The sequence below is a fragment of the Gorilla gorilla genome, chromosome 2 (genome assembly GCF_029281585.2).
Source record: "Gorilla gorilla gorilla isolate KB3781 chromosome 2, NHGRI_mGorGor1-v2.1_pri, whole genome shotgun sequence".
NCBI classification, from domain to species: domain Eukaryota; kingdom Metazoa; phylum Chordata; class Mammalia; order Primates; family Hominidae; genus Gorilla; species Gorilla gorilla.
In genome coordinates, this window is record NC_086017.1 from 137,768,788 (window position 1) to 137,791,640 (window position 22,853).

General features: G+C 40.8%; 1 protein-coding gene and 1 long non-coding RNA gene across 3 annotated transcripts in view; one reads left to right on the plus strand and one right to left on the minus strand.

The window, feature by feature from the left end:
* LOC109026391 (uncharacterized) overlaps nucleotides 1-18,011 on the plus strand; it is a 46,305-nt gene extending 28,294 nt beyond the window's left edge. Inside the window, exon 3 of the long non-coding RNA XR_002005417.4 lies at nucleotides 17,312-18,011. This is a non-coding gene — a long non-coding RNA (uncharacterized lncRNA). The remainder of the gene's footprint in view (nucleotides 1-17,311) is intronic.
* Nucleotides 18,012-20,168: 2,157 nt separating this feature from the next.
* TXNRD3 (thioredoxin reductase 3) overlaps nucleotides 20,169-22,853 on the minus strand; it is a 47,337-nt gene continuing 44,652 nt past the window's right edge. For both annotated transcript variants that reach the window (XM_019024684.4, XM_055381479.2), the window contains 2 exons: nucleotides 21,194-21,328; nucleotides 20,169-20,668 (listed from right to left, as the gene is read on the minus strand). In XM_019024684.4, coding sequence (XP_018880229.1) covers nucleotides 20,606-20,668; nucleotides 21,194-21,328 — 198 coding nt within the window. In that variant the 3' untranslated portion in view covers nucleotides 20,169-20,605. The remainder of the gene's footprint in view (nucleotides 20,669-21,193; nucleotides 21,329-22,853) is intronic.

Below are 22,853 nucleotides of genomic sequence, written 5' to 3' on the forward strand. Positions count from 1 at the left end.
GTCAAAGACCAGGTGGTTGTAGATGTGTGGTATTATTTCTGAGGGCTCTGTTCCATTGGTCTGTATCTCTGCTTTGGTACCAGTACCATGCTGTTTTGGTTACTGTAGCCTTGTAATATAGTTTGAAGTTGGGTAGCGTGATGCCTCCAGCTTCGTTCTTTTTGCTTAGGATTGTCTTGGCAATGTGGGCTCTTTTTTTCATTTCATATGAACTTTAAAGTAGTTTTTTCCAATTCTGTGAAGAAAGTCATTGGTAGCTTGATGGGGATGGCATTGAATCTATAAGTTACCTTGGGCAGTATGGCCATTTTCACGATATTGATTCTTCCTATCCATGAGCATGGAATGTTCTTCCATTTGTTTGTGTCCTCTTTTATTTCGTTGAGCAGTGGTTTGTAGTTCTCCTTGAAGAGGTCCTTCACATCCCTTGTAAGTTGGATTCCTAGGTATTTTATTCTCTTTGAAGCTATTGTGAATGGGAGTTCACTCATGATTTGGCTGTTTGTCTGTTATTGGTATATAAGAATGCTTGTGGTTTTTGCACATTGATTTTGTATCCTGAGACTTTGCTGAAGGTGCTTATCAGCTTAAGGAGATTTTGGGCTGAGACGATGGGGTTTTCTAAATATACAATCATGTCATCAACAAACAGGGACAATTTGACTTCCTCTTTTCCTAATTGAATACCCTTTATTTCTTTCTCTTGCCTGATTGCCCTGGCCAGAACTTCCAACACTATGTTGAATAGGAGTGGTGAGAGAGGGCATCCCTGTCTTGTGCCAGTTTTTAAAGGGAATGCTTCCAGTTTTTGCCCATTCAGTATGATATTGGCTGTGGGTTTGTCATAGATAGCTCTTATTATTTTGGGATACGTCCCATCAATACCTAGTTCATTGAGTTTTTAGCATGAAGGGCTGTTGAATTTTCTCGAAGGCCTTTTCTGCATCTATTGAGATAATCATGTGGTTTTTGTCTTTGGTTCTGTTTATATGATGGATTATGTTTATTGATTTGTGTATGTTGAACCAGCCTTGGATCCCAGGGATGATGCCAAACTTGATTGTGGTGGATAAGCTTTTTGATGTGCTGCTGGATTCGGTTTGCCAGTATTTTATTGAAGATTTTTGCATTGATGTTCATCAGGGATATTGGTCTAAAATTCTCTTTTTTTGTTGTGTCTCTGCCAGGCTTTGGTATCAGGATGATGCTGGCCTCATAACATGAATTAGGGAGGATTCTCTCTTTTTCTGTTGATTGGAATAGTTTCAGAAGGAATGGTACCAGCTCCTCTTTGTACCTCTGGTAGAATTCGGCTGTGAATCTGTCTCGTCCTGGACTTTTTGGTTGGTAGGCTATTAATTATTGCCTCAATTTTAGAGCTTGTTATTGGTCTACTCAGGGATTCAACTTCTTCCTGGTTTAGTCTTGAGAGGGTGTATGTGTCCAGGAATTTATCCATTTCTTCTAGATTTTCTAGTTTATTTGCGTAGAGGTGTTTATAGTATTCTCTGATGGTGGTTTGCCTTTCTGTGGGATCAGTAGTGATATCCCCTTTATCATTTTTATTGCATGAATTTGATTCTTCTTTCTTATTAGCCTTGCTAGCGGTCTATCAATTTTGTTGATCTTTTCAAAACAACCAGCTCCTGGATTCCTTGATTTTTTGAAGGTTTTTTTTTGTGTCTCTATCTCCTTCAGTTCTGCTCTGATCTTAATTATTTCTTGCCTTCTGCTAGCTTTTGAAAGTGTTTGCTCTTGCTTCTCTAGTTCTTTTAATTGTAATGTTAGGGTGTCAATTTTAGATCTTTCCTGCTTTTGTGGGCATTTAGTGCTATAAATTTCCCTCTACACACTGCTTTAAATGTGTCCCAGAAATTCTGGTATGTTGTGTTTCTGTTCTCATTGGTTTCAAAGAACATCTTTATTTCTGCCTTCATTTTGTTATGTACCCAGTAGTCATTCAGGAGCAGGTTGTTCAGTTTCCATGTAGTTGTGCAGTTTTGAGTGAGTTTCTTAATCCTGAGTTCTACTTTGATTGCACTGTGGTCTGAGAGACAGTTTGTTATAACTTCTATTCTTTTACATTTGCTGAGCAGTGCTTTACTTCCAACTATGTGGTCAATTTTGGAATAAGGTGTGATGTGGTGCTGAGAAGTATGTATATTCTGTTGATTTGGGGTGGAGAGTTCTGTAGATGTCTATTAGGTCCACTTGGTGCAGAGCTGAGTTCAAGTTCTGGATATCCTTGTTAACTTTCTGTCTCATTGATCTGTCTAATATTGACATTGGGGTGTTAAAGTCTCCCATTATTATTGTGTGGGAGTCTAAGTCTCTTTGTAGGTCTCTAAGGACTTGCTTTATGAATCTGGGTGCTGCTATATTGGGTGCATATATATTTAAGATAGTTAGCTCTTCTTGTTGAATTGATCCCTTTACCATTATGTAATGGCCTTCTTTGTCTCTTTTGATCTTTGTTGGTTTAAAGTCTGTTTTATCAGAGACTAGGATTGCAACCCCTGCTTCTTTTTGTTTTCCATTTGCTGGGTAGATCTTCCTCCATCCCTTTATTTTGAGCCTATGTGTGTCTCTGCATGTGAGATGGGTCTCCTGAATACAGCACACTGATGGGTCTTGACTCTTCATCCAATTTGCCAGTCTGTGTCTTTTAATTGGGGCATTTAGCCCATTTACATTTAGGTTAATATTGTTATGTGTGAAATTGATCCTGTCATTATGATGTTAGCTGGTTATTTTGCTTGTTAGTTGATGCAGTTTCTTCCTAGCATTGATGATCTTTACAATTTGGCATGTTTTTGCAGTGGCTTGTACTGGTTGTTCCTTTCCATGTTTAGTGCTTCCTTCAGGAGCTCTTGTAAGGCAGGCCTGGTGCTGACAAAATCTCTCAGCATTTGCTTGTCTGTGTGTTGTTTCTCCTTCACTTATGAAGCTTAGTTTGGCTGGATATGAAATTTTGGATTGAAAATTCTTTTCTTTAAGAATGTTGAATATTGGCCCCCACTCTCTTCTGGCTTGTAGAGTTTCTGCTGAGGGATCTGCTGTTAGTCTGATGGGCTTCCCTTTGTGCGTAACCCGACCTTTCTCTCTGGCTGCCCTTAACATTTTTCCCTTCACTTCAACCTTGGTGAATCTGACAATTATGTGTCTTGGGGTTGCTCTTCTGGAGGAGTATCTTTATGGCATTCTCTGTATTTCCTGAATTTGAATGTTGGCCTGCCTTGCTAGGTTGGGGAAGCTCTCCTGGATAATATCCTGAAGAGTGTTTTCTAACTTGGTTCCATTCTCCCCATCACTTTCAGGTACACCAATCAAACGTACATGTGGTCTTTTCACATAGTTCCATATTTCTTAGAGGCTTTGTTTGATTCTTTTTACTCTTTTTTCTCTAAACTTCTCTTCTCGCTTCATTTCATTCATTTGATCTTCAATCACTGATACCCTTTCTTCCACTTGATAGAATTGGCTACTGAAGCTTGAGCATGTGTCACGTAGTTCTCGTGCCATGGTTTTCAGTTCCATCAGGTCATTTAAGGTCTTCTCTACATTGTTTATTCTAGTTAGCCATTTGTCTAATCTTTTTACAAGGTTTTTAGCTTCTTTGCGATGGGTTCGAACATTCTCCTTTAGCTGAGAGAATTTTGTTGTTACTGATCTTCTGAAGCCTACTTCTGTCAACTCGTCAAAGTCACTCTCCGTCCAGCTTTCTTCCATTGCTGGTGATGAGCTGTGATCCTTTGGAGGCACTCTGCGTTTCAGAATTTTCAGCTTTTCTGATCTGGTTTCTCCTCATCTTTGTGGTTTTATTTACCTTTGGTCTTTGATAATGGTGACCTACAGATGGGGTTTTGGTGTGGATGTCCTTTTTGTTTTGTTGATGCTATTCCTTTCTGTTTGTTAGTTTTCCTTCTAACAGTCAGGACCCTCAGCTGCAAGTCTGCTGGAGTTTGCTGGAGGTCCACTCCAGACTCTGTTTGCCTGGGTATCACCAGCAGAGGCTGCAGAACAAATATTGCAGAACAGCAAATGTTGCTGCCTGATCCTTCCTCTGGAAGCTTCAGAGGATCCCAGAGGTGACCCAGAGGGTCACCCAGCTGTATGAGGTGTTAGTCGGCACTTACTGGGAGGTATCTCCCAGTTAGGCTACTCAGGGGTCAGGGACCCACTTGAGGAGGCAGTCTGTCCGTTCTGAGATCTCAAACTCTGTGCTGGGAGAACCACTGCTCTCTTCAAAGCTGTCAGACAGGGACGTTTAAGTCTGCAGAAGTTTCTGCTGCCTTTTGTTCAGCTATGCCCTGCCCCCAGCTTCCTGGCCTCTTTGTTTACCTAGTCAAGCCTCAGCAATGGCAGACGCCCCTCCCCCAGCCTCACTGCTGCCTTGCAGTTCGATCTCGGACTGCTGTGCTAGCAGTGAGCAAGGCTCTGTGGGCATGGGACCTGGGCTGCGGCAATTTCTTAATACAAGACAATGAAAGTTGCCACATCGATTGACTCTTTCACAAAAGGTTTCTCTGTAGCATGTGATGCTGTTTGATAGCATTTTACCCACAGTAGAACTTCTTTCAAAAGTGGAGTCAATCCTCTCAAACCCTGTTGTTGCTTTATCAACCAATTTTGTGATCATTCTAAATCCTGTTATCATTTCAAAAATGTGCACAGCATCTTCACCAGGAGAAGATTCCATCTCAAGAAACCACTTTCATTGTTCATGCATAAGAAGCAATTCTTCATTTGTTCAAGATTGATCATGAGATTGCAGCAACTCAGTCACATCTTCAGGCTCCACTTCTAATTCTAGTTCTCTTGCTGTTTCCACCACATCTGCAGTGACTTCCTCCACTCAAGTCTTGAACCCTTCAGAGTCATCCAAGACGGTTGGAATCAGCTTCTTCCAAACTCCTGTTAATGTTTATTCTGATCTCCTCCCATGAATCATGAATGTTCTTAATGGTGTCAGAATGGTGAATCCTTTCCAGAAACCTTTCAATTTACTTTGCCCAGATCCATCAGAAAGATCACTATCTATGGAAGTTATAACCTTATTAAATTTGTTTCTCAAACAGTAAGACTTGAAATTCAAAATTACTCCTTGATCCATGGGATCTATGGATGTTGGGTTAGCAGAGATGAAAACAACATTCATCTCCTTGTATATCTCCAGGAGGGCTTTTGGGCGGCCAGATGCATTGTCAATGAGCAGCCATATATATATATATATATATATTTTTTTTTTTTTTTTTTTTTTTTGAGACAGAGTCCCACTCTGTGACCCAGGCTGGAGTGCAGTGGCATGATCTTGGCTCACTAAAACCTCCGCCTCCTTGGTTCAAGCGATTGTCCTACCTCAGCCTCCTGAGTAGATGGGACTACAGGTGCCCCCCACCACGTCCGGCTAATTTTTGTATTTTTAGTAGAGACAGGGTTTCACCATGTTGGCCAGGCTAGTCTCAAACTCCTGACCTCAGATGATCCACCCACCTTGGCCTCCCAAAGTGCTGGGATTACAGGCCGAAGCCACTGTGCCTGGCCTCAATGAGCAGTAATATTTTGAAAGCAGTCTTTTCTCCTGAGCAGCAGGGCTCAACAGTGGGCTTAAAATATTCAGTAAAGCATGTTGTAAACAGATGTGCTGTTATCCAGGATTTATTATTATATTTCTAGAGTACTGGCAGAGTAGATTTAGCATAATTTTTAAGGGCTCTAGGATTTTCAGAATGGTAAATGAGCACTGACTTCAACTTAAAGTCGCCAGTTGTATTAACAAGAGTCAATCTGTCCCTTTGAAGCTTTGAAGCCAGGCATCAACTTCTTTCTAGCTGTGAAAGTCCTAGATAGCATCTTCTCTCCATATAAGACTGTTTTGCTTACATTGAAAATCTGCTGTTTACCACCTTCATCAATAATCTTGGCTAGATCTTCCAGATAACTTGCTGCAGCTTCTCCAACAGCACTTGCTTCACCTTGCACATTTTTTTTTTTTTTTTTTTTTTTGAGACGGAGTCTCACTCTGTTGCCCAGGCTGGAGTGCAGTGGCGTGATCTCGGCTCACTGCAAGCTCCACCTCCCGGGTTCAAGCCATTCTCCTGCCTCAGCCTCCCGAGTAGCTGGGACTACAGCACCCACCAGCATGCCCGGCTAATTTTTTGTATTTTTAGTAGAGATGGGGTTTCGCCATGTTAGCCAGGATGGTCTCAATCTCCTGACCTCGTGATTAGCCCGCCTCGGCCTCCCAAAGTGCTGGAATTACAGGAGTGAGCCACCGTGCCCAGCCACCTTGCACTTTTATGTTATGAAGACAGCTTCTGTACTTAAACCTTATGAACCAACCTCTGCTGGCTTAAAATCTTTCTTCTGCAGCTCCCTCACCTTTTTTAGCCTTCATAGAACTGAAGAGTTTGGGCCTTGCTCTGGATTAGGCTTTGAGGGAATGTTGTGGCTGATTTGATCTTCTATCCAAACCACTAAAACTTTCTCCATATGGGCAATAAGGTTATTTCACTTTCAGTGAACCATTCACGTGTTCACTTGTATAGCATTTTTAACTTCCTTCATAAACTTTTCCTTTGTATTCACAATTTGGCTATCTCTTTGGCACAAGAGGCCTAGCTCTCAGCCTATCTCAGCTTTTGACATGCTGTCCTCACTGGGCCTAATCATTTCTAGCTTTTGATTTAAAGTGAGAGATGTACAACTCTTCCTTTCCTTTCACTTGAACACTTAGAGGCCACTGTAGGGTTATTAACTGGCCTAATTTCAATATTGCTGTGTCTCAGGGAATAGGGAGGCCTGAGGAGATAGAGAGGCACAGAGGAATGGCTGGTTGGTGCAGCCTGAAACTCTGAACTGGGTATTGGCAAGGACAGGTAGCTCTAGTTGAAGCCCTTCTACTGTTGACTTCAGCAACGGGAAAAGGGCCTCCTGATGCTCAGAGACAGTGGGAGAAATTCTGTTTTTGCTTTTTGTTTTTTTCTTTTCTCTGCACATGCTCAGCCCCCAAGCAATTCCATAGCAACGAGATTGGTAGCAGTGATGGCAGAGGCCTAAAACTCTGAGGGGAACCTTATCTCTGGAATGTAGGACAACCCCATTTTTTCCTCTCTCTGTCCTCCTGATACTGGGCCCTTAATGTACAGAGTTGCATAAAGTGTGTGGCAGAGAGAGGTGAATAAAATCCCAGCTTTGGGGCTAGAAAAACAAAAAAAGGGAGTCCTAGGGAACTAGAAAATATTAGTGAGATTGCACAGAGGAAGGAACTTGGGAATGCAACCCCACAAAGTTGTTTATAAATCACTGATCTCACTCAAAGCTACACACCTATGGATATGACCCTAAACAGCACACTATAGGCCTTGAGAACTGAATTGTGGGACATTTCAAGTTGCAGAGAGAACACTGCGTGGCAGGACACTTTGAAAATGGAACTGACATTGAAACCAACCCCATACAATGCTCATAGGAACTTGCAGCCTGAACCCAATCAGGTCAATTGCCTGATAAAACGAAAATGTCAACCTTTGCTATAAGATTTAAACAAGACCAAGAGACTTATAATATTCAAAATGTCTGGAATACAATATAAAATAATAGCATATGAAAAACCAAGATAATCTCCATTTGTGTAAGAAAGGACAATCAATAGACACCAGCACTGAGCTGATACAGATGTGAAATTAACTGATGAAAATATGAAAATGGCTCTTACAAAAATGTCCCTATCAGTAATAGAAAATATTCCTGAAATGAATAAAATAATAGAAAGGCTCAGGAAAAAAACAAAAGATATAAATAACAACAAAATGGAAAATTTAGGACTGAAAAATGCAATAACCAATATTTTAATAAGCATCAGATAGACTCAATAGCAGAATGGATATGACAGATTAAAAAGTCTATGAACCTGAAGACAGATCAACAGAAATTATCCAATCTAAACAACTGGCAGGAAAAAAAATTAAACTTAATTGAGCTTCAGGGAACTGTGTGACAATAATATCCAGCCTTTTTGTCATCAGAGTTCCAGAAGAAGAGGAGAAAGGGTGCAGGGACAAAAATATATTTGAAGAACTAATGGCTGAAAATATCCCAATTTTGACACAGACATAAATCTAAGGATGCAAGAAACTCAGTAAACTCTAAATAGGATAAACCCAAAGAAATCTATATCTAAATACATCATGATAAAACTGGCACAAATGAAAGAGAGTCTTGAAAGCCACCAGAGAAAAGCAACACTTACTTATAAAGGGACAATTCAAATTACAGATTTCTCATTAGAAACCATGAAAGCTAAAAGGAAGTGGTACCACATTTTATAACTGCTGAAAGAAAACTGGCCAGGCACAGTGGCTTGCGCCTGTAATCCCAGCACTTTGGGAGGCCAAGGCGGGTGGATTACCTGAGGTCAGGAGTTCAAGACTAGCTTGGCCAATGTGGTGAAACCCTGTCTCTACTAAAAATAGAAAAATTAGCCAGGTGTGGTGGCACACGCCTGTAGTCCCAGCTTGTTCAGGAGGCTGAGGCAGGAGAATTCCTTGAACTCGGGAGGCAGAGGTTGCAGTGAGCCAAGATCGTGCCACTGCACTCTAGCCTGGGTGACAGAGTAAGACTCAGTCTCGAAAATAATAATAATTATTATTAACCCAGATTTCTACATCCAGCAAATTATCCATCGGAAAGCGTGAAATTTTTTTAAAAATTAAGAGAATTTTTTTTTTTTTTTTTTTGGCCACAAAGCTGGGATTTTTCACTGGGGTTGCACGGAATCCAAAAATCAATTTGAGCAGAAAGAAACATCTTAATAATATGGACTCTTCCAATCCAAAAATATGATATATCTTTATTTCATTTTACAATTTCTCAGCAATGTTTTATAGTTTTTCATATAAAGATCTTGCACATATTTTGTTAAAACTATCTCTAAGTATTTCATATTTATATGCTGTTGTACATGATATTGTAATCATCATATTTTCAATTCAATATGGTTTGTTGTTAGTTCTTAGAAATACAATTGATTGGCGAGTGGTTCATGTCTGTAATCCCAGCACTTTGGGAGGCCGAGGTGGGTGGATCACGAGGTCAGGAGTTCGAGACCAGCCTGACCAACATGGTGAAACCCCGTCTCTACTAAAAATACAAAAATTAGCCGGGCGTGGTGGTGCATGCCTGTAATCTCAGCTAGTCAGGAGGCTAAGGCAGGAGAATTGCGTGAACCCAGAAAGTGGAGGTTGCAGTGAGCTGAGATCACACCACTGCACTCCAGCCTGGGCAACAGAGCAAGATTCCGTCTCAGAAAAAAAAAAAAAAAGAATAAAACAAGAAATACAATTGATTTTTTATGTTAACTTTGTATTCTTCAACTTTTAAATTCATCTGGAAGTTCTGGTAGTTATTTCTGGCAGATTTCTTAGGATTTTCTATGCACACAATCATGTCATCAGCAAATAAGGACATTTAGGTCACCCTTTCAAATTTGTGTGCTTTTTATTTATAGTTCCTGCACCACTTAACTGACTAGGACCTCCATTACAATGTTAAATAAAAATGGTAAAAGTCAGCATCCTTGCCTGTGCTCAGTCATCTTAGTATAATGTTAACTGTACTTTTTCTGTAGATGTCATTTATTTGTTTGAGGATGTTCTATTCCTAGTTAGCTTAGAATTTATATCATAAATGCAAACTTGAGGATAAGTGATAAACATAATAAAAAAACAAAAAAAATTTGTCTTCTAAATCTATTGAGATGACTATATTGCTTTCTTTCTTTTGTTTCTCATATTATTTCATTACATTTCTGGGATATAAACTTGGTCATGATGGTCATGATGTATTATCCATTGTATAATTTGTTGGATTGAAGATAGAATTTTTAGGAATATTGGAGTTGATTTTCATATGTTGTATTGGTCTATAGTTATTTTCTCTCAAAATTTTTGTCAGTTTTTGGGTACCAGTGTTCTGTTGGATGCAAGAGTTGGGAAGTTTTCCTTCCTTCTCCTATTTGTGTAGAATTGGCTTCTTTTTCCCCTTAAATGTTTGAAAAAATTTGACGGCAAAGTCATTTAGTCATGTTTTTTCACTGCAGAAAGGTTTCAATGATACCTTTTATTTCTTTAATGAATACAGCAATATTCAAATTTTCTATTTCTTCTCGAGTCAGTTTCTCCAGGTGTTTGTCCATTTTCCATAAGTTTTTTTTTAATTTAGTGGGATAGAGTTGTTTAAAATATTTTGCTATTATTTTGTTAATTTCTGTAATTTTTCATTAAAAAACAGATTTTAGGACAGTTTATATGTACAAAAAATGGAGAAAATAATACAGAGTTCCTACACACCCCCTTACTCCACCCAGTTTCCCTTATTAGTATGGTACACATGTTACAATTAATGAACCATGTTACATTATTAACTGAAGTCAATAGTTCACTCAGATTAGATAAAAACATTAGTTATTTTCTGTTCCAGGTTCTCATCCAGGACATTACATTTTATTTGATTGCCATGTCTCCCTAGGCTTCTCTTGACTATGATAGTTTTTTAGACCTTCCTTATTTTTCATGACCTTAACAGCTTTCAAGAGTATTGGTGAGGTATTTTGTAGAATACCTCACTTTTGAATACCTTAACAGCAACTTGTCTGATTTTTTTTTTTTTTTTTTAAGAAGGAGTCTCACTCTGTCACCCAGGCTGGAGCGCAGTGGCACAATCTTGGCTCATTGCAAGCTCCGCCTCCTGGGTTCACATCATTCTCCTGCCTCAGCCTTCCGAGTAGCTGGGACTACAGGTGTCCACCACCAGCAGGCCCAGCTAATTTTTGTATTTTTAGTAGAGACGGGATTTCACCGCGTTAGCCAGGATGGTCTTGGTCTCCTGACCTCATGATCTGCCCGCCTCGGCCTCCCAAAGTGCTGGGATTACAGGCGTGAGCCACCACACCCGGCCACTTGTCTGATGTTTTAATTAGGCTTTATTTAGGTAAATGCAAATAAAAACCCATAAGCTACCAATTTGCAGCCATTAGGATATGCAAATAGCAAGTGTTGGTGAGGATGTAGAGAAACTGGAACCTTGTGCATTGTTGAGGAAAATGTAAAATGATGTGGCCACTGTGGAAAACAATCTGGCAGTTCCTCAAAGATTAAATATGGAGTTACCATATGATCCAGCAATTCCACTCCTGGGTATATACCCCAAAGAACTGAAAGCAAGGACTCAAACAGATGCATGTACACCAATGTTCACAGCAGCATTATTCACAATACCCAAAAGGTGGAAACCACTCAAGTGCCCACCAACAGATAAATGGATAAAGAAAATGCAGTATATCCAAACAACAAAACATTATTCAGCCTTCAAAAGGAATGAAATTATGACAATGCTATAACATAATGCTGAGTGAAATAAGCCAGACACAAAAGGACAAATATTGTATAATTCCACGTATATGAGGTGTTAGAACAGGCAAATTTATACAGACGATAAGTAGAATTGTGGTTACCAGAGGCTTGGGGGAGAAGGCATGGAGAGTTATTGTTTAATGAGTAGAGTTTCAATTTGGAATTTTTTTTTTTAACTTCTGAAATGGATAGTGGTGATGTTTATTTAACACCACTGAATTGTATACTTTAAAAAGTTCTTTTTTTTTAAAAGAAACAAACAGCCAATCAGTGTCCATTAATCTTTTTGTTATATAAGTTTTTAAAGATAATTTTAGATTTCCAATTGGGTAAAACTGTGAGCTTCTATTTTAGTTTTTTGCTTCTCCCCACCCCCATTATCTCCCCTCCCTTCCTTCTTCCTTTCCTCCTTCCCTCCCTCCCTCCTTCCTTCCCACCTCTATCCTTCCTTCCTTCCCTCCTTCCTTCCCCTCTCCCTGCCTTCCTTCCTTCCCCATTCCCTACTTTCCTTCCATTCTCTCCTTCCTTCCCCTCCTTCCCGCTTCCTTTCCTCCCTTCTTTCCTTCCCTCCCTTCTTCCTCACTTCCTTTTTCCTTCTCTCTCTCCTTCCCTCTTTCCTATCTTCCCTCTATCCCTCCCCTTTTCATAGTGGTTACTGAATACACTTCAGGGATGGGGTCCTCTCCATGCTGCTCATACTTAAAATTGTCTTCCCCTAAAGAATCTCAAATCAGTATCATTAGTTAGAGGCCTCCCACATGGCAACTGTGGAATTAACTCCTTGCCTGTGCCATGGGAGTGCCGTGGGTAATTTTTTCCTATAACCTTAAGGATCAAGATCCTTTTAGTGACAGGCATATGCAGCAGTAGCTGAAAAGACATTTTGTAGTGTCCTAGTAAAGTACCTGCTTTTAGGAATGTGATCTTAGCATGTCACACAGCTAACTGCTCCTTCTCCACATGAACAACCAGTTGAGGAGCCCATGCATTGCACAAGGTATCATTCTTTCCCCTGAGCACTATAGAACAGGGGTTATGACTGCTTAAGAATATAGCCAGTGCTCACTGGGCAGGAGTCATTCCCCTGAGTCTAGCATCAGTTATGCCTGTGTGTGAGACATACAATTTGATCTGAGACATACAGGTAGATCTGTACCAAGACAGATGCTCCAAGGCCACTTTAAGGAATGGCCCAATCCCATGCTCTGGTCCTGAATACCAACAATCAAAATTTCCAACTTTTGTCAGTTAAATCCTTAATGGAGGCTCAGCAGAACTCCACAATGCAACACAAAATAGCACAGCTCAAAGTGCAAGCTTGTCAGCAAGTAGCACAGCCAGTTAGCGAGCCAAAGCAAGAGAAGGAACCCCTCACCCTGCCACAATAGTCATCATCAAGATGTCCTGCTTGCTGGCCAACTATTGCAACCACATCAGAGGGACAGGATGGATCTGCAGCCCAACTGTGATTCAGTTGACAAGACTGATGACCTCAAATACACCCCAAGAGCACATGAAAAGGTTTATTACACACATAGTGAGGCTTTCTGGGAGAGGAGGGAAGACTTCCCAAGTTGATGCAAAAAAGGCTGGAGAAAACAGGGAAAGAAGATTGGATTGGTGTTTTCATGGTGTTTAGTGGGTGGGGCTGCTAAACACCATGAAATTAGGGATTCCCATGCATGGGCTGGAGTTTTCACAGTCTTAACTTCACACAAGCACCTGGGCTTTTTATCAGCTTGCCCAGATGTGGACAAAGAGACAGGGGGATGAGGTTTAAAAACTGTCAGCAAACATCAAAAATGGAGTGAGGCTCTGTTACAATTGGTGTATTTAGATCTCCCCCACTTTTTTTTTTTTTTTTTTTTTGAGACAGGGTCTCACTCTTGCGCAGGCTGGAGTGCAGTGATGTGAGCATGATCAAGCAATCCTCCTGCCTCAGCCTCCCAAAAAGCTGGGACTACTGATGTGCACCACCATGTCCAGCCCCAATCACCTACTAAATTAATATATATGAATTAACATCTACCATGTTTCTAGCTGCTTTATGTTGCACTCATTATTTCTTTTAAATCTCTCTTTTCTGTCTTCTCTGGTTTCAGCTGAGCATTTTATTTTCTTCCATTTTATCTCCTCTCTTTACATATATACTTCCTTTTGAAATTCAATGATTGTCCTAGAGTTTCCAATATGCATTTTAACCTTCAGATACCACTTCACATTGTCTAAGAAAATCTTTCTCTTTCATATTTGAAGGTTAATTTCACTGAATATGGAATCCTAGGTTGGCAGGGTTTTCCTTTAAACATTTAAAATATTTCACTTTACTCTTCTTGCTTTCATGGTTTCTGGTAAGAAGCCTACTATAATTTTTATTCCTATTCCTTCATAGATAAGGTGATTTTTCCCTCTGGCTTTTTTCAGATTTTCTTTTTAAATTCTACAGTTTCAATATGACATGCCTAGGTGTAGTTTTTTGTTGTTGGGGTATTTATCCTGCTTGGTGTTCCCCAAGCTTCCTAGATCTCTGGTTTGGTAGCTGTCATTAATTTTGTAGAATTCTCAGGCATTATTACTTCAAATATTTCTTCTGCTCCATTCTCCTTTTTCTTCTGGTAGTTCAATTACGCATATGTTACAGCCTTTGAAATTCTTCCTCATTCTTGGATGATCTCTTTTTATTTCCTCATTTCTTTTTTCTCTTTGTATTTCACTTTGGGAAGTTTCTTTCAACTTGTCTTCAAGCTCACTGCTTCTTTCCCCAGCTGTGCCCAGTCTACTGATGAGCCACCAAAGGCCATCCTCATTTTAGTTATAGCGGATTTGATTTCCAGCATTTCCTTTTAGTTTTTAGAATTTCCATTTCTCTGTTTATATTACACATCAGGTCTTGAATGTTCTCTACTTTTTTTCAGTTAGAACCCTTAACACATTTATTTTAGTTGTTTTAAATTCCCAATTTGATAATCCCAACACATCATATCTGATTCTAGTTCTGATGCTTGCTCTGTCTCAAACGGTTTCCTGTCTTTTAGCATACCTTGTAATTTTTTGTTGAAAGCCAGACATGATAGGCTTTGTAAAATGTACTGAGGTAGACAGGCCTTTAGCATGATGTGTTATGTTTACAGGGCTCAGATCTGTGAGTTTTATAGTTTGCATCAAATTTGTAAAAATTTTTTCCATTATTTCCCAAAATATTGTTCTGATGCTCTCCTGCTTCCCCTTTCTGGGACTTAATTACACATGTTAAACCATCTGAGACTGTTTCAGAGCTGATTCAGTGTTTTTATTTTCTAGTCTCTTCCTTCTGTCCTTCATTTTGGATGGTTTCTACTGCTATGTAGAAACTATCTTTTCTTCACTCATTTTTTTCTTCTACACTGTGTAGTCTGCTGCTGATTCTATCCAGTGAATATTAGTTTGAGGTATGGGCAGGAAACAATTAATGCAATAGGCTTATTTTACTCAGTTCTTGCGTATCCCTGTAGCCAGGACAAGGATCTTTGGCCAAGTCCTGAAAACTAAACTCCTGGAATGGTCACATAGTTACTGCTTAATGATAGTCTTATTATAAAGGCCCAAAGTGGTGGGTCAAGATGAACCAGCTTATCAGTGTCTAAGGTAAACATGAAGATTCATGATGTGCATCTGGTGCCTGGTCTGGCATCCACACCATGCTTCTCATGTAGCTATGTGACCAGTCTCCCTTGAAGAACTCTGAACTCCAGGACTTGAGTGAGCTTCCTTGGGTGGGGATATATCACATGTATCTTTCAGTTCACAGCTGGAGAGAAAAGCACATCTGTATGCCTTTCAAAGAGACATGGAGGTCGTGGAAGCCTGTATGTGATCTAACCTTTGACTGTTGTTTTCTTTTGTTGTTTCTGCTGTTCCTGCACTTGATCCTTTGCTATAATAATCCATAGGCATGAGTATAACTTTATGTTGAGTTATGAGTACTTTCAGCAAAGTACCAAACTAGCTAAGGCTCATGAGCCCCCCTGAAACAGATATTGTAATTTTTCATCTCAGCAAGTTTGATTTGGTTCTTCTTAACATCTCCCATTTCTCTCATTATGTTTATGTTTCCATGCAAATACTTGAACATAGTTTTAATAGTGGCTTTAACATCCTTGTTAGTTCCATCCTATCTGTCACTTCTGTGTCTGCTTCTACTCACTGATTTTTCTTCTGGCTATGGGTCACATTTTCCTCCTTCTTAGCATGCGCATTAATTTTTTTAACCAAATATTGGACATTATGGTTGTCATATTGTTGAATGTTTTGCTGTTTTCCTTTAAACAGCGTTATGCTTTCCCTTGCAGGCCATTACTTTTGGATCATCATGGTTCCATCAAGCCTAGGATTTTTCAATTTTATCTAGGACAGATAGCTTTCACTCCAGATAAACCCTAATACTAAGACATGACCCCTTACGAGGTCTTCACAAAATGCCTGGAGGGATCATTGAAGAATCCTCTGTGGTGGTCAGAGCTTGAACTTTTCTGCACCTTCTGAGACCTACAGTAATTATTCAACTTACAACTCCCTGTCACTTTTTGCCCAATCTTCTAGAATTTCATTCTAAGGATGTGTCCCCCTTTTCATAGGATGTGTCCTCTGAATTCCATTCTAAGGATTTAGTCCTCAGCAAAGACTCAAGGGCACCCTTTTGCAGATTTCTGGAGCTCTTTTCTCCATAGCTCCCACCTGCGTCTCCCCTACAACTGTCAGCTGTCTGAACCTCCCTAAACTCTGATGTCCACCATAACTCAGGAAGGTCACCAGGCTGTCTGAGTTCTCCCTTTGTTTGGAGCTGAAAATTACTTCCATGCAGAAAGCTGAGGCAACCGTTAAGTATCACCTCATTTGTTTCCCTTCTGTCTGGCATCACCATCCTGCAGTTTGTTGTTCCATGTCTGGGTGTAGTCATTTCATATATCCTCCAGTTTGCTTATGGAGGAAAAGTGAGTATAGTCACTGTAATTCCAGCATGGCTCAAAACATAAGTCTCAATAAATATTTAATAATCTTTTGCAATAAAATCCTAACAGGTCTCATTGTTATTCCCTGCTTAGAAGCACTGGATGGTTCTCCATTGGAAAATAAAGCCAACTACTTAACAAGTGTACTATTACTCAAAAACAGATGAACCATACTAAGCCACGTTGTACAACAAATTATCTAAGTTGAAAATCTTTTACACTAGCTCATTCAGATCCATGTTTCAAGAAAAGACTACAGTAACAGAAACTCAATATGGTCTCGTATACCCCCAATTCTAAAAATAAGACCACTAACAGACCATTCCAGCAAATAGTTTTCAAACTCTGACGGACTGCTGCCAAGACACACTTACTAATCTCTCTCCTATAACTACCCTCTGACTAACCCTAGTCTCACAAAGTACTCTCTCCTAACTCCCATTTGCAATGATACTGAGACTCGACTCTGTCAAGGCTGAGCTCTTCCTTGCTAAGCTTAATAAACACAGCTTTGTTTGATGAACAGGTTTCCTTAGTAATCTTTGGTGCAAGCTTTGACAAGGATGCTTTAATTGAAGTTTAGCAGGAACCTGTCACAGCCACAGCTCAGGATCACCAACTCAGAGGGCACTCCACTAAACCCATGAACTTCTCTGCTTGGGGTTTCCTTGTTTGCAATTATGAAGTAAGTTCAGTGCTAAGTCTGTGCCCTAATCCCTTTTTGTTGAATTTTAAAATCTATATGAGGTTTATTTTATCTGTCCTAGGAATAAAGTCCCCAAGACATTTTATTAACTGATCAGATCTGTACTAGTTTAATTTTCCTTGGTGAATGTATTAGTTATCTATTGCTGTGTAGCAAATTACTCTGAAAATTAGCAGTTTAAATTGCAAATATTTATTCTCTCACAGTTTCTAAGGATCAGGAATTTGGAGTAACCAACTGAATGGTTCTGGTTCAAAGTCTCTCAAGAGGTTACTATCAAGCTGCTGGCCCAGGGATGGCTTGACTGGAGTAGCATCCATTTCCAAGCTCGTTCACACAGACATTGGCAGACCTCAGTTTCTTGCTGACTGTTGGTTGGAGACTTCAGTTCTTCACCATATGGGCCTCTCCATAGGATTCCTGAGCGTCATCAAAACATGATAGCTGCCCTCTCGCAAAACAAGTGACCTGAGAGAGTGCATGAGGGTGACCAAAACTTAAGCTGCAATCTCTTCATGACCTAATCTTGGCAGGGACATACCATCACTCCTGCCATATGCTACTGGCCACACAGACCAGCCCTGGTCTAACAGGCGGGGATTATACAAAGGTGTGATTTCCCATTGGTGGAGATCCAATTTGGCGGCCAACCTGGAGGCTCCCTTCCACAGTGAAAGTCTGCAAGAGCAGCAATTTGTCCCCCTTTTCCTGTCTGCCTGCCTACTGGTTGTACTGTTGAGTGTCCACAAGAGCTTTCCTTAATGGGACCCTACTTATCATCACAGAAGCCAAGATTTTCCATCCAAAGTGCTATATTAACAACTTAATAAATGTTGTTCAATTCTTTAAGTCTGTGAGACAGGTAATACTGTCCATACTTAATAAATGAAGAATAAGAAAATTTAAGCAATTTATTCTATCACACATCTAGTAAGTCATGAGACCAGGCATTCCCAAGTTTATCATTCTTCAAAGCCTAGGAACTTTCTATAGCTCTCTGCTTCCTGTGAAGCAGCTCCTGGTTCTACCAACTCTCCAGCTTGTTCTCCCACTAACCCCTCACTTCCCTCACACCAACTCCTCCCTCTACTTTCCATCATGCTATATGGAGTTTAAGGTCTTTGGGTTTCTAGTTAGTCCCACAGCTGAAATCCTCTTGCCAATGCCTGTACGACACTAGCCTTTTGAAATTTCTTAAGCCTAGCCTTTATGGCCTAGCACAAGGTAAACTCCATAAATATTCCATGCATGCTTGAAATGAGTATGCTTTCATATTGGGTACAATCTTTGAGTTGAGCTTGTTAATTCTGCTACTCAAAAATAAGTCTTTACTGATTTTTTGTGTGTGTCTGACCTAATAAATTACTGAAGTATGTTAAAATCTCCACTGTAACTGACAGTATCAATTATTTCTTGCAGATCTATATACATCTGTATGTTATTTGATGCATACTAGTTTTATCTTCCAGGTAAAATTAGTCTCTCATCAATATATAGGTACCATATTTACCCCAGGAGAGGAAAAAAGAGGGAGAAGAGACAGAGAGGAAAATAAAAAGGTGAAAGGAAGCCAACACAGATAGGTTTATATGTAAGCATCCTCCCCTCCTTGCAAAAGAAAGATAATTAGCCGTTCCAATGGTCTGTAACCTGGACAGTGGTTACAAATGCTTAAGATGGATTGCTTCTTTCCACCCACATCAGTGAGAACACAGGCTTCTCTGCTGCCTCTCTCTATGAGGCAGTCTGTTTCCCACTCAACTTTGCACTGGAGTACAGCCCATTCGGCTTCCAGCTTTACACAAAGGTTTCCTATTAGAAATTCCACCCATGCAAGCCTGGGATTTCGTTTTTTTTTTTGCCCCATGCTCAGTGCAAAGCAGGAGTTGAAGGCTTCCAGGGTTCTTGGTTTTGCTTCATTTGGGATTCTGCTGGCTCTGTGTGTGTGTGGCACTCAGCAATACAGTAACAAAATTATTAAAAATATATTTTATCAAGTATTTAAATCAAGTCTGTTGAAAGCATTAATCACACCCTCTCCATATTGCTTCTAATCTAATCCTTTTATCTCCTGCAATTCAGCTCAAATACGGCTACTTTTATTAAACTCTGTTCAATTACCCTACCCCTGCCCCACAGCCAATAGAAATTAATAACATCTCCCTCGGCTTCCCACTGCACTGTTTCTGCCACATGGATAGCAATCACCGCACCATACTTTACACCTTTTAGACACATTTTTTTCTCCCAAATAAAAAAGCCACTCCATAACTAGGTCCTATGTCAGTTTTCTTTGGGTTCCCAGCCCCACTCCCCCACTGCTCCATTCCCTGCCTCCAAAGAGGGTAACAAAATGCCTATCTACAAACAGTGTTCCTAACTGTTAGCTTAACATTTGTCTTTTAAGACAAATGGCTAGAAATTGTGACCCCAGCCTATCCAATCTTAAGCTAAACAGCTAGTGTGGCTCATGAGAGCAAGTGGCCTAAAAGAGCCTTGCATTGACTACTGTGTGGCATACTCAAGAACACAGAGGTTTTCCAAAAGGACCTTGGATGGGCCTCTGTCTTGAAGGACCTCTGAAATGCTGACATGTTTGTAAATTCCCATGCAACCACTTAATATTACCTGTATTCATTTATGGAACTTTATCATCATTAAACAGACTGTGATGGAATTATTTCACAGATAAATTAGTTAGATTTCACATAATACAGTATTAAAAACTTTTGGAAATAATACTATTAAGATGAACATGAAAAAGCAATTCAAGTACTTTTATCTTACATGAGATATTTTGCTCAGTCTCGAGATATTAATTAGGGGAGAATAGCTTCAAGGTTATCACCACCAAGTAGTGAGTGTGAGGGTGAAGCATGAGTCAGCGTTTTGACAGTAGGTTAAATGTGCCTCAAAAAAGAAAAGAGATGACTAACCCTACACAGTGTGTACAGCTTCCTGCTAATGCAGACAGCTATCCAAATGCAGCCCACAGCAGCCCACAGACACTGTTCACCAGTGAGCATGTGTGAATTCTAGGCCCACGCACTAGAAAACCGCTACTTTATAGCATTTCTTAACTGAAAATATATTTTCACAAAATATATTTTCACAGAAACAACAAAGCAAAGGGGATAAAAACAATAGCGATGAGAAAAGCTAACTTAGGTGAATGGTGCCACTCAAAGGTCTTTCCGAGGGAAGCTCAGTCCTGGCTTGCGAGAGTCAGCCTTGGCTCACCTCACAACGGGGCTCCAAGCTAAGGCGTCAAGGAAGCAGTCCCACTGCCTCTCGCTGTCAGCAAGACCACAAGGCAGATGCCCACTGCTGTCCTCTTTCCTTGTCTACTTTCTCATCTAAGTGTCGTAAGACAGCCCTGCACTGGTCCCTGAGTAACAGAGCAGCTGTCATGAGCACAGGCTCATTTTATCCGAGAGCATTCTTATCTTTGAGAGAAACGAGAATATGACAAGGAAAACTAAACAGCAGCAGGCCTAGCCTCAGCAGCCTTTCTGAGTGATGTCTAGTCCCGACGACTTTGTGATTTCCAAAGTCGTGAACACCTGTTCAAGAGAAAGAAAACAAATACATATTTAGATGTTAGTATTGTTTTAAAAAAACACATTCTGAATATTATATTTATGCTATTCTTTAAAATATACAAATCTGGCCAGGCATGGTGGCTCATGCCTGTAATCCCAGTAATTTGGGAGGCTGAGGCAGGTGGATCACTTGAGGTCAGAAGTTCGAGACCAGCCTGGCCAACATGGTGAAACCCCATCTCTACTAAAAATACAAAAATTAGCCAGGCGTGGTGGTGCACACCTGTAGTCCCAGCTACTCAGGAGGCTGAGGCGGGAGAATCACTTGAACCTGGGAGGTGGAGGTTGCAGTGAGTCAAGATCATGCTACTGCACTCCAGCCTGGATGACAGAGTGAGACCCTGTCTGAAAAAAATAAAATGAAATAAAATAAATTTAAAAATATACAAATCAGGTACTAATATGACATCTTTCTGACAAGTGCTTTATAATAGTTTTTCAAACTACATCAACTGAAGCCAATCTTTAAAACCTCCTGTTTCCTACCTCCCCACATGTGGGGTGAATTCCAATGGTGTCATCAAGTAGCTGTTTTGTGAGCCCACATTTCATTGCAGCTGCAAATCCTTGGGTAACCTCACCGGCGTTTGGTCCAAGAATATGAAATCCTATCACCCGATCCTTTAATACAGAAACAAAACAAAGAGAATCCCAGTAGGTTAATGGTCTGAATACGGATCCATTCACTGCAAATTCACAGTTAAAATATACAGTATCTACTACAGAAAAAGAACTTCAATGTCAAAGTGAGCAGAGAACATTACCATGAAACTAAGCCACTGTAAGAATCTGTTAAATGAGCCAGTAAATGCACATCCAGAGTTAATTTGCACTCAAATTTACTAGAACAAGCAATTTACCCACTGCATGAAGGAGTTCATTAGTATGATGTAAATTTCCAAATTATGCTGAGACAATGCTCAACAACAACATAACAAATCTGAATTAAAGTCCAACACTGGAATAACTCTAGGGCAGCAGGTTTTACTGGAAATAAGAGGTTGCTGGCCCAGGAAGCAAGATGCCCTGCTCCCAACATCACGTGGAGACAAAGGAGAGGCTGGTGCAGGGCTGTCACCCAGGGCTGTGTGCTGAGAGGTATGGGGTGCAGGCAATGAGCTGACCCACCAAGATGGGAAGCAAGATGTGCAGTCGTTTTCCACGGTAACGGTGCATTCTAGCCTGTCCATTTGTCAATGTTCCTTCATCAGATTATCCTTCACTGTGATCTTCAACAGTAAAAGCGTACAAGAGATGAAGAGAAAGACTATAAAAGGGCAACGGAGGCCAGGGCCAGGAGAAACCCTTGCCCACTGAGCTTCTGGAAAAAGCAACAGCTCAGAACAGTCACACGCATCCACATCTGCTGACGGGCACTCCAGAGGGGAGGCAGGCAGAAGCTGCCAGGGCTGGGACTTCAGAGTGAGTTCCCAGGGCCCACAGAAGACTACTGCATTGGAACCTGAGGTGGTGGGTTGCTCAGCAAGCAGAAAAGGGGTGTAAATGAAGGTCCTGAGTGAGGGAAGTCTCATTTACAATTTTGACCCTAGAGCTGGAGTCAAGTATTTCCATTTCGTAAGTTCGAGGGTTCTGCTCAAGAAATAGGCATGTGGCCAGGGTAAAGGGAAGGGGCATGCTCCCCATAGTTAAAGAGCAAGGACAAGAGTGTGGCCTAGGGACCTGGGTGGGAGCCAGAAGGGTGGCGTGGGACATAGCAGAGGGGCTCAGAGATGGGAAACGGGGCTGACAGCCACAGAGGTACAGCCCACACCCTCATGAGGAGGTCAGAACTAGCATGACAGCTGCAAGTCCCACCTTCAGCAGCGGCTCTCCCATCAAACCCCAACCCTCTCACTTTCAGAGGGTAACAATGTGTACAGTCTCTCCCTGCTCCCTTTGGAAAGGCTGCCCACAACTACCAAAAATTGACCTCAGATAACTCTGTCCCAAAGAATCAGGATATAGCCCAGCACATAAGCACCGACCCTCAGGAGCACAGCTGCGAACCTGCTCAACCTGGAGCATTTCAGGGCCATTATGACCGCCATCCCTGTCACTGCCCTGTAGCCATATGCAACTACCAACAGACTAAGCCCTAGAGCTCTGGATGACTTCACCATTCAGGCAAAAGAGCACATGCTAATGG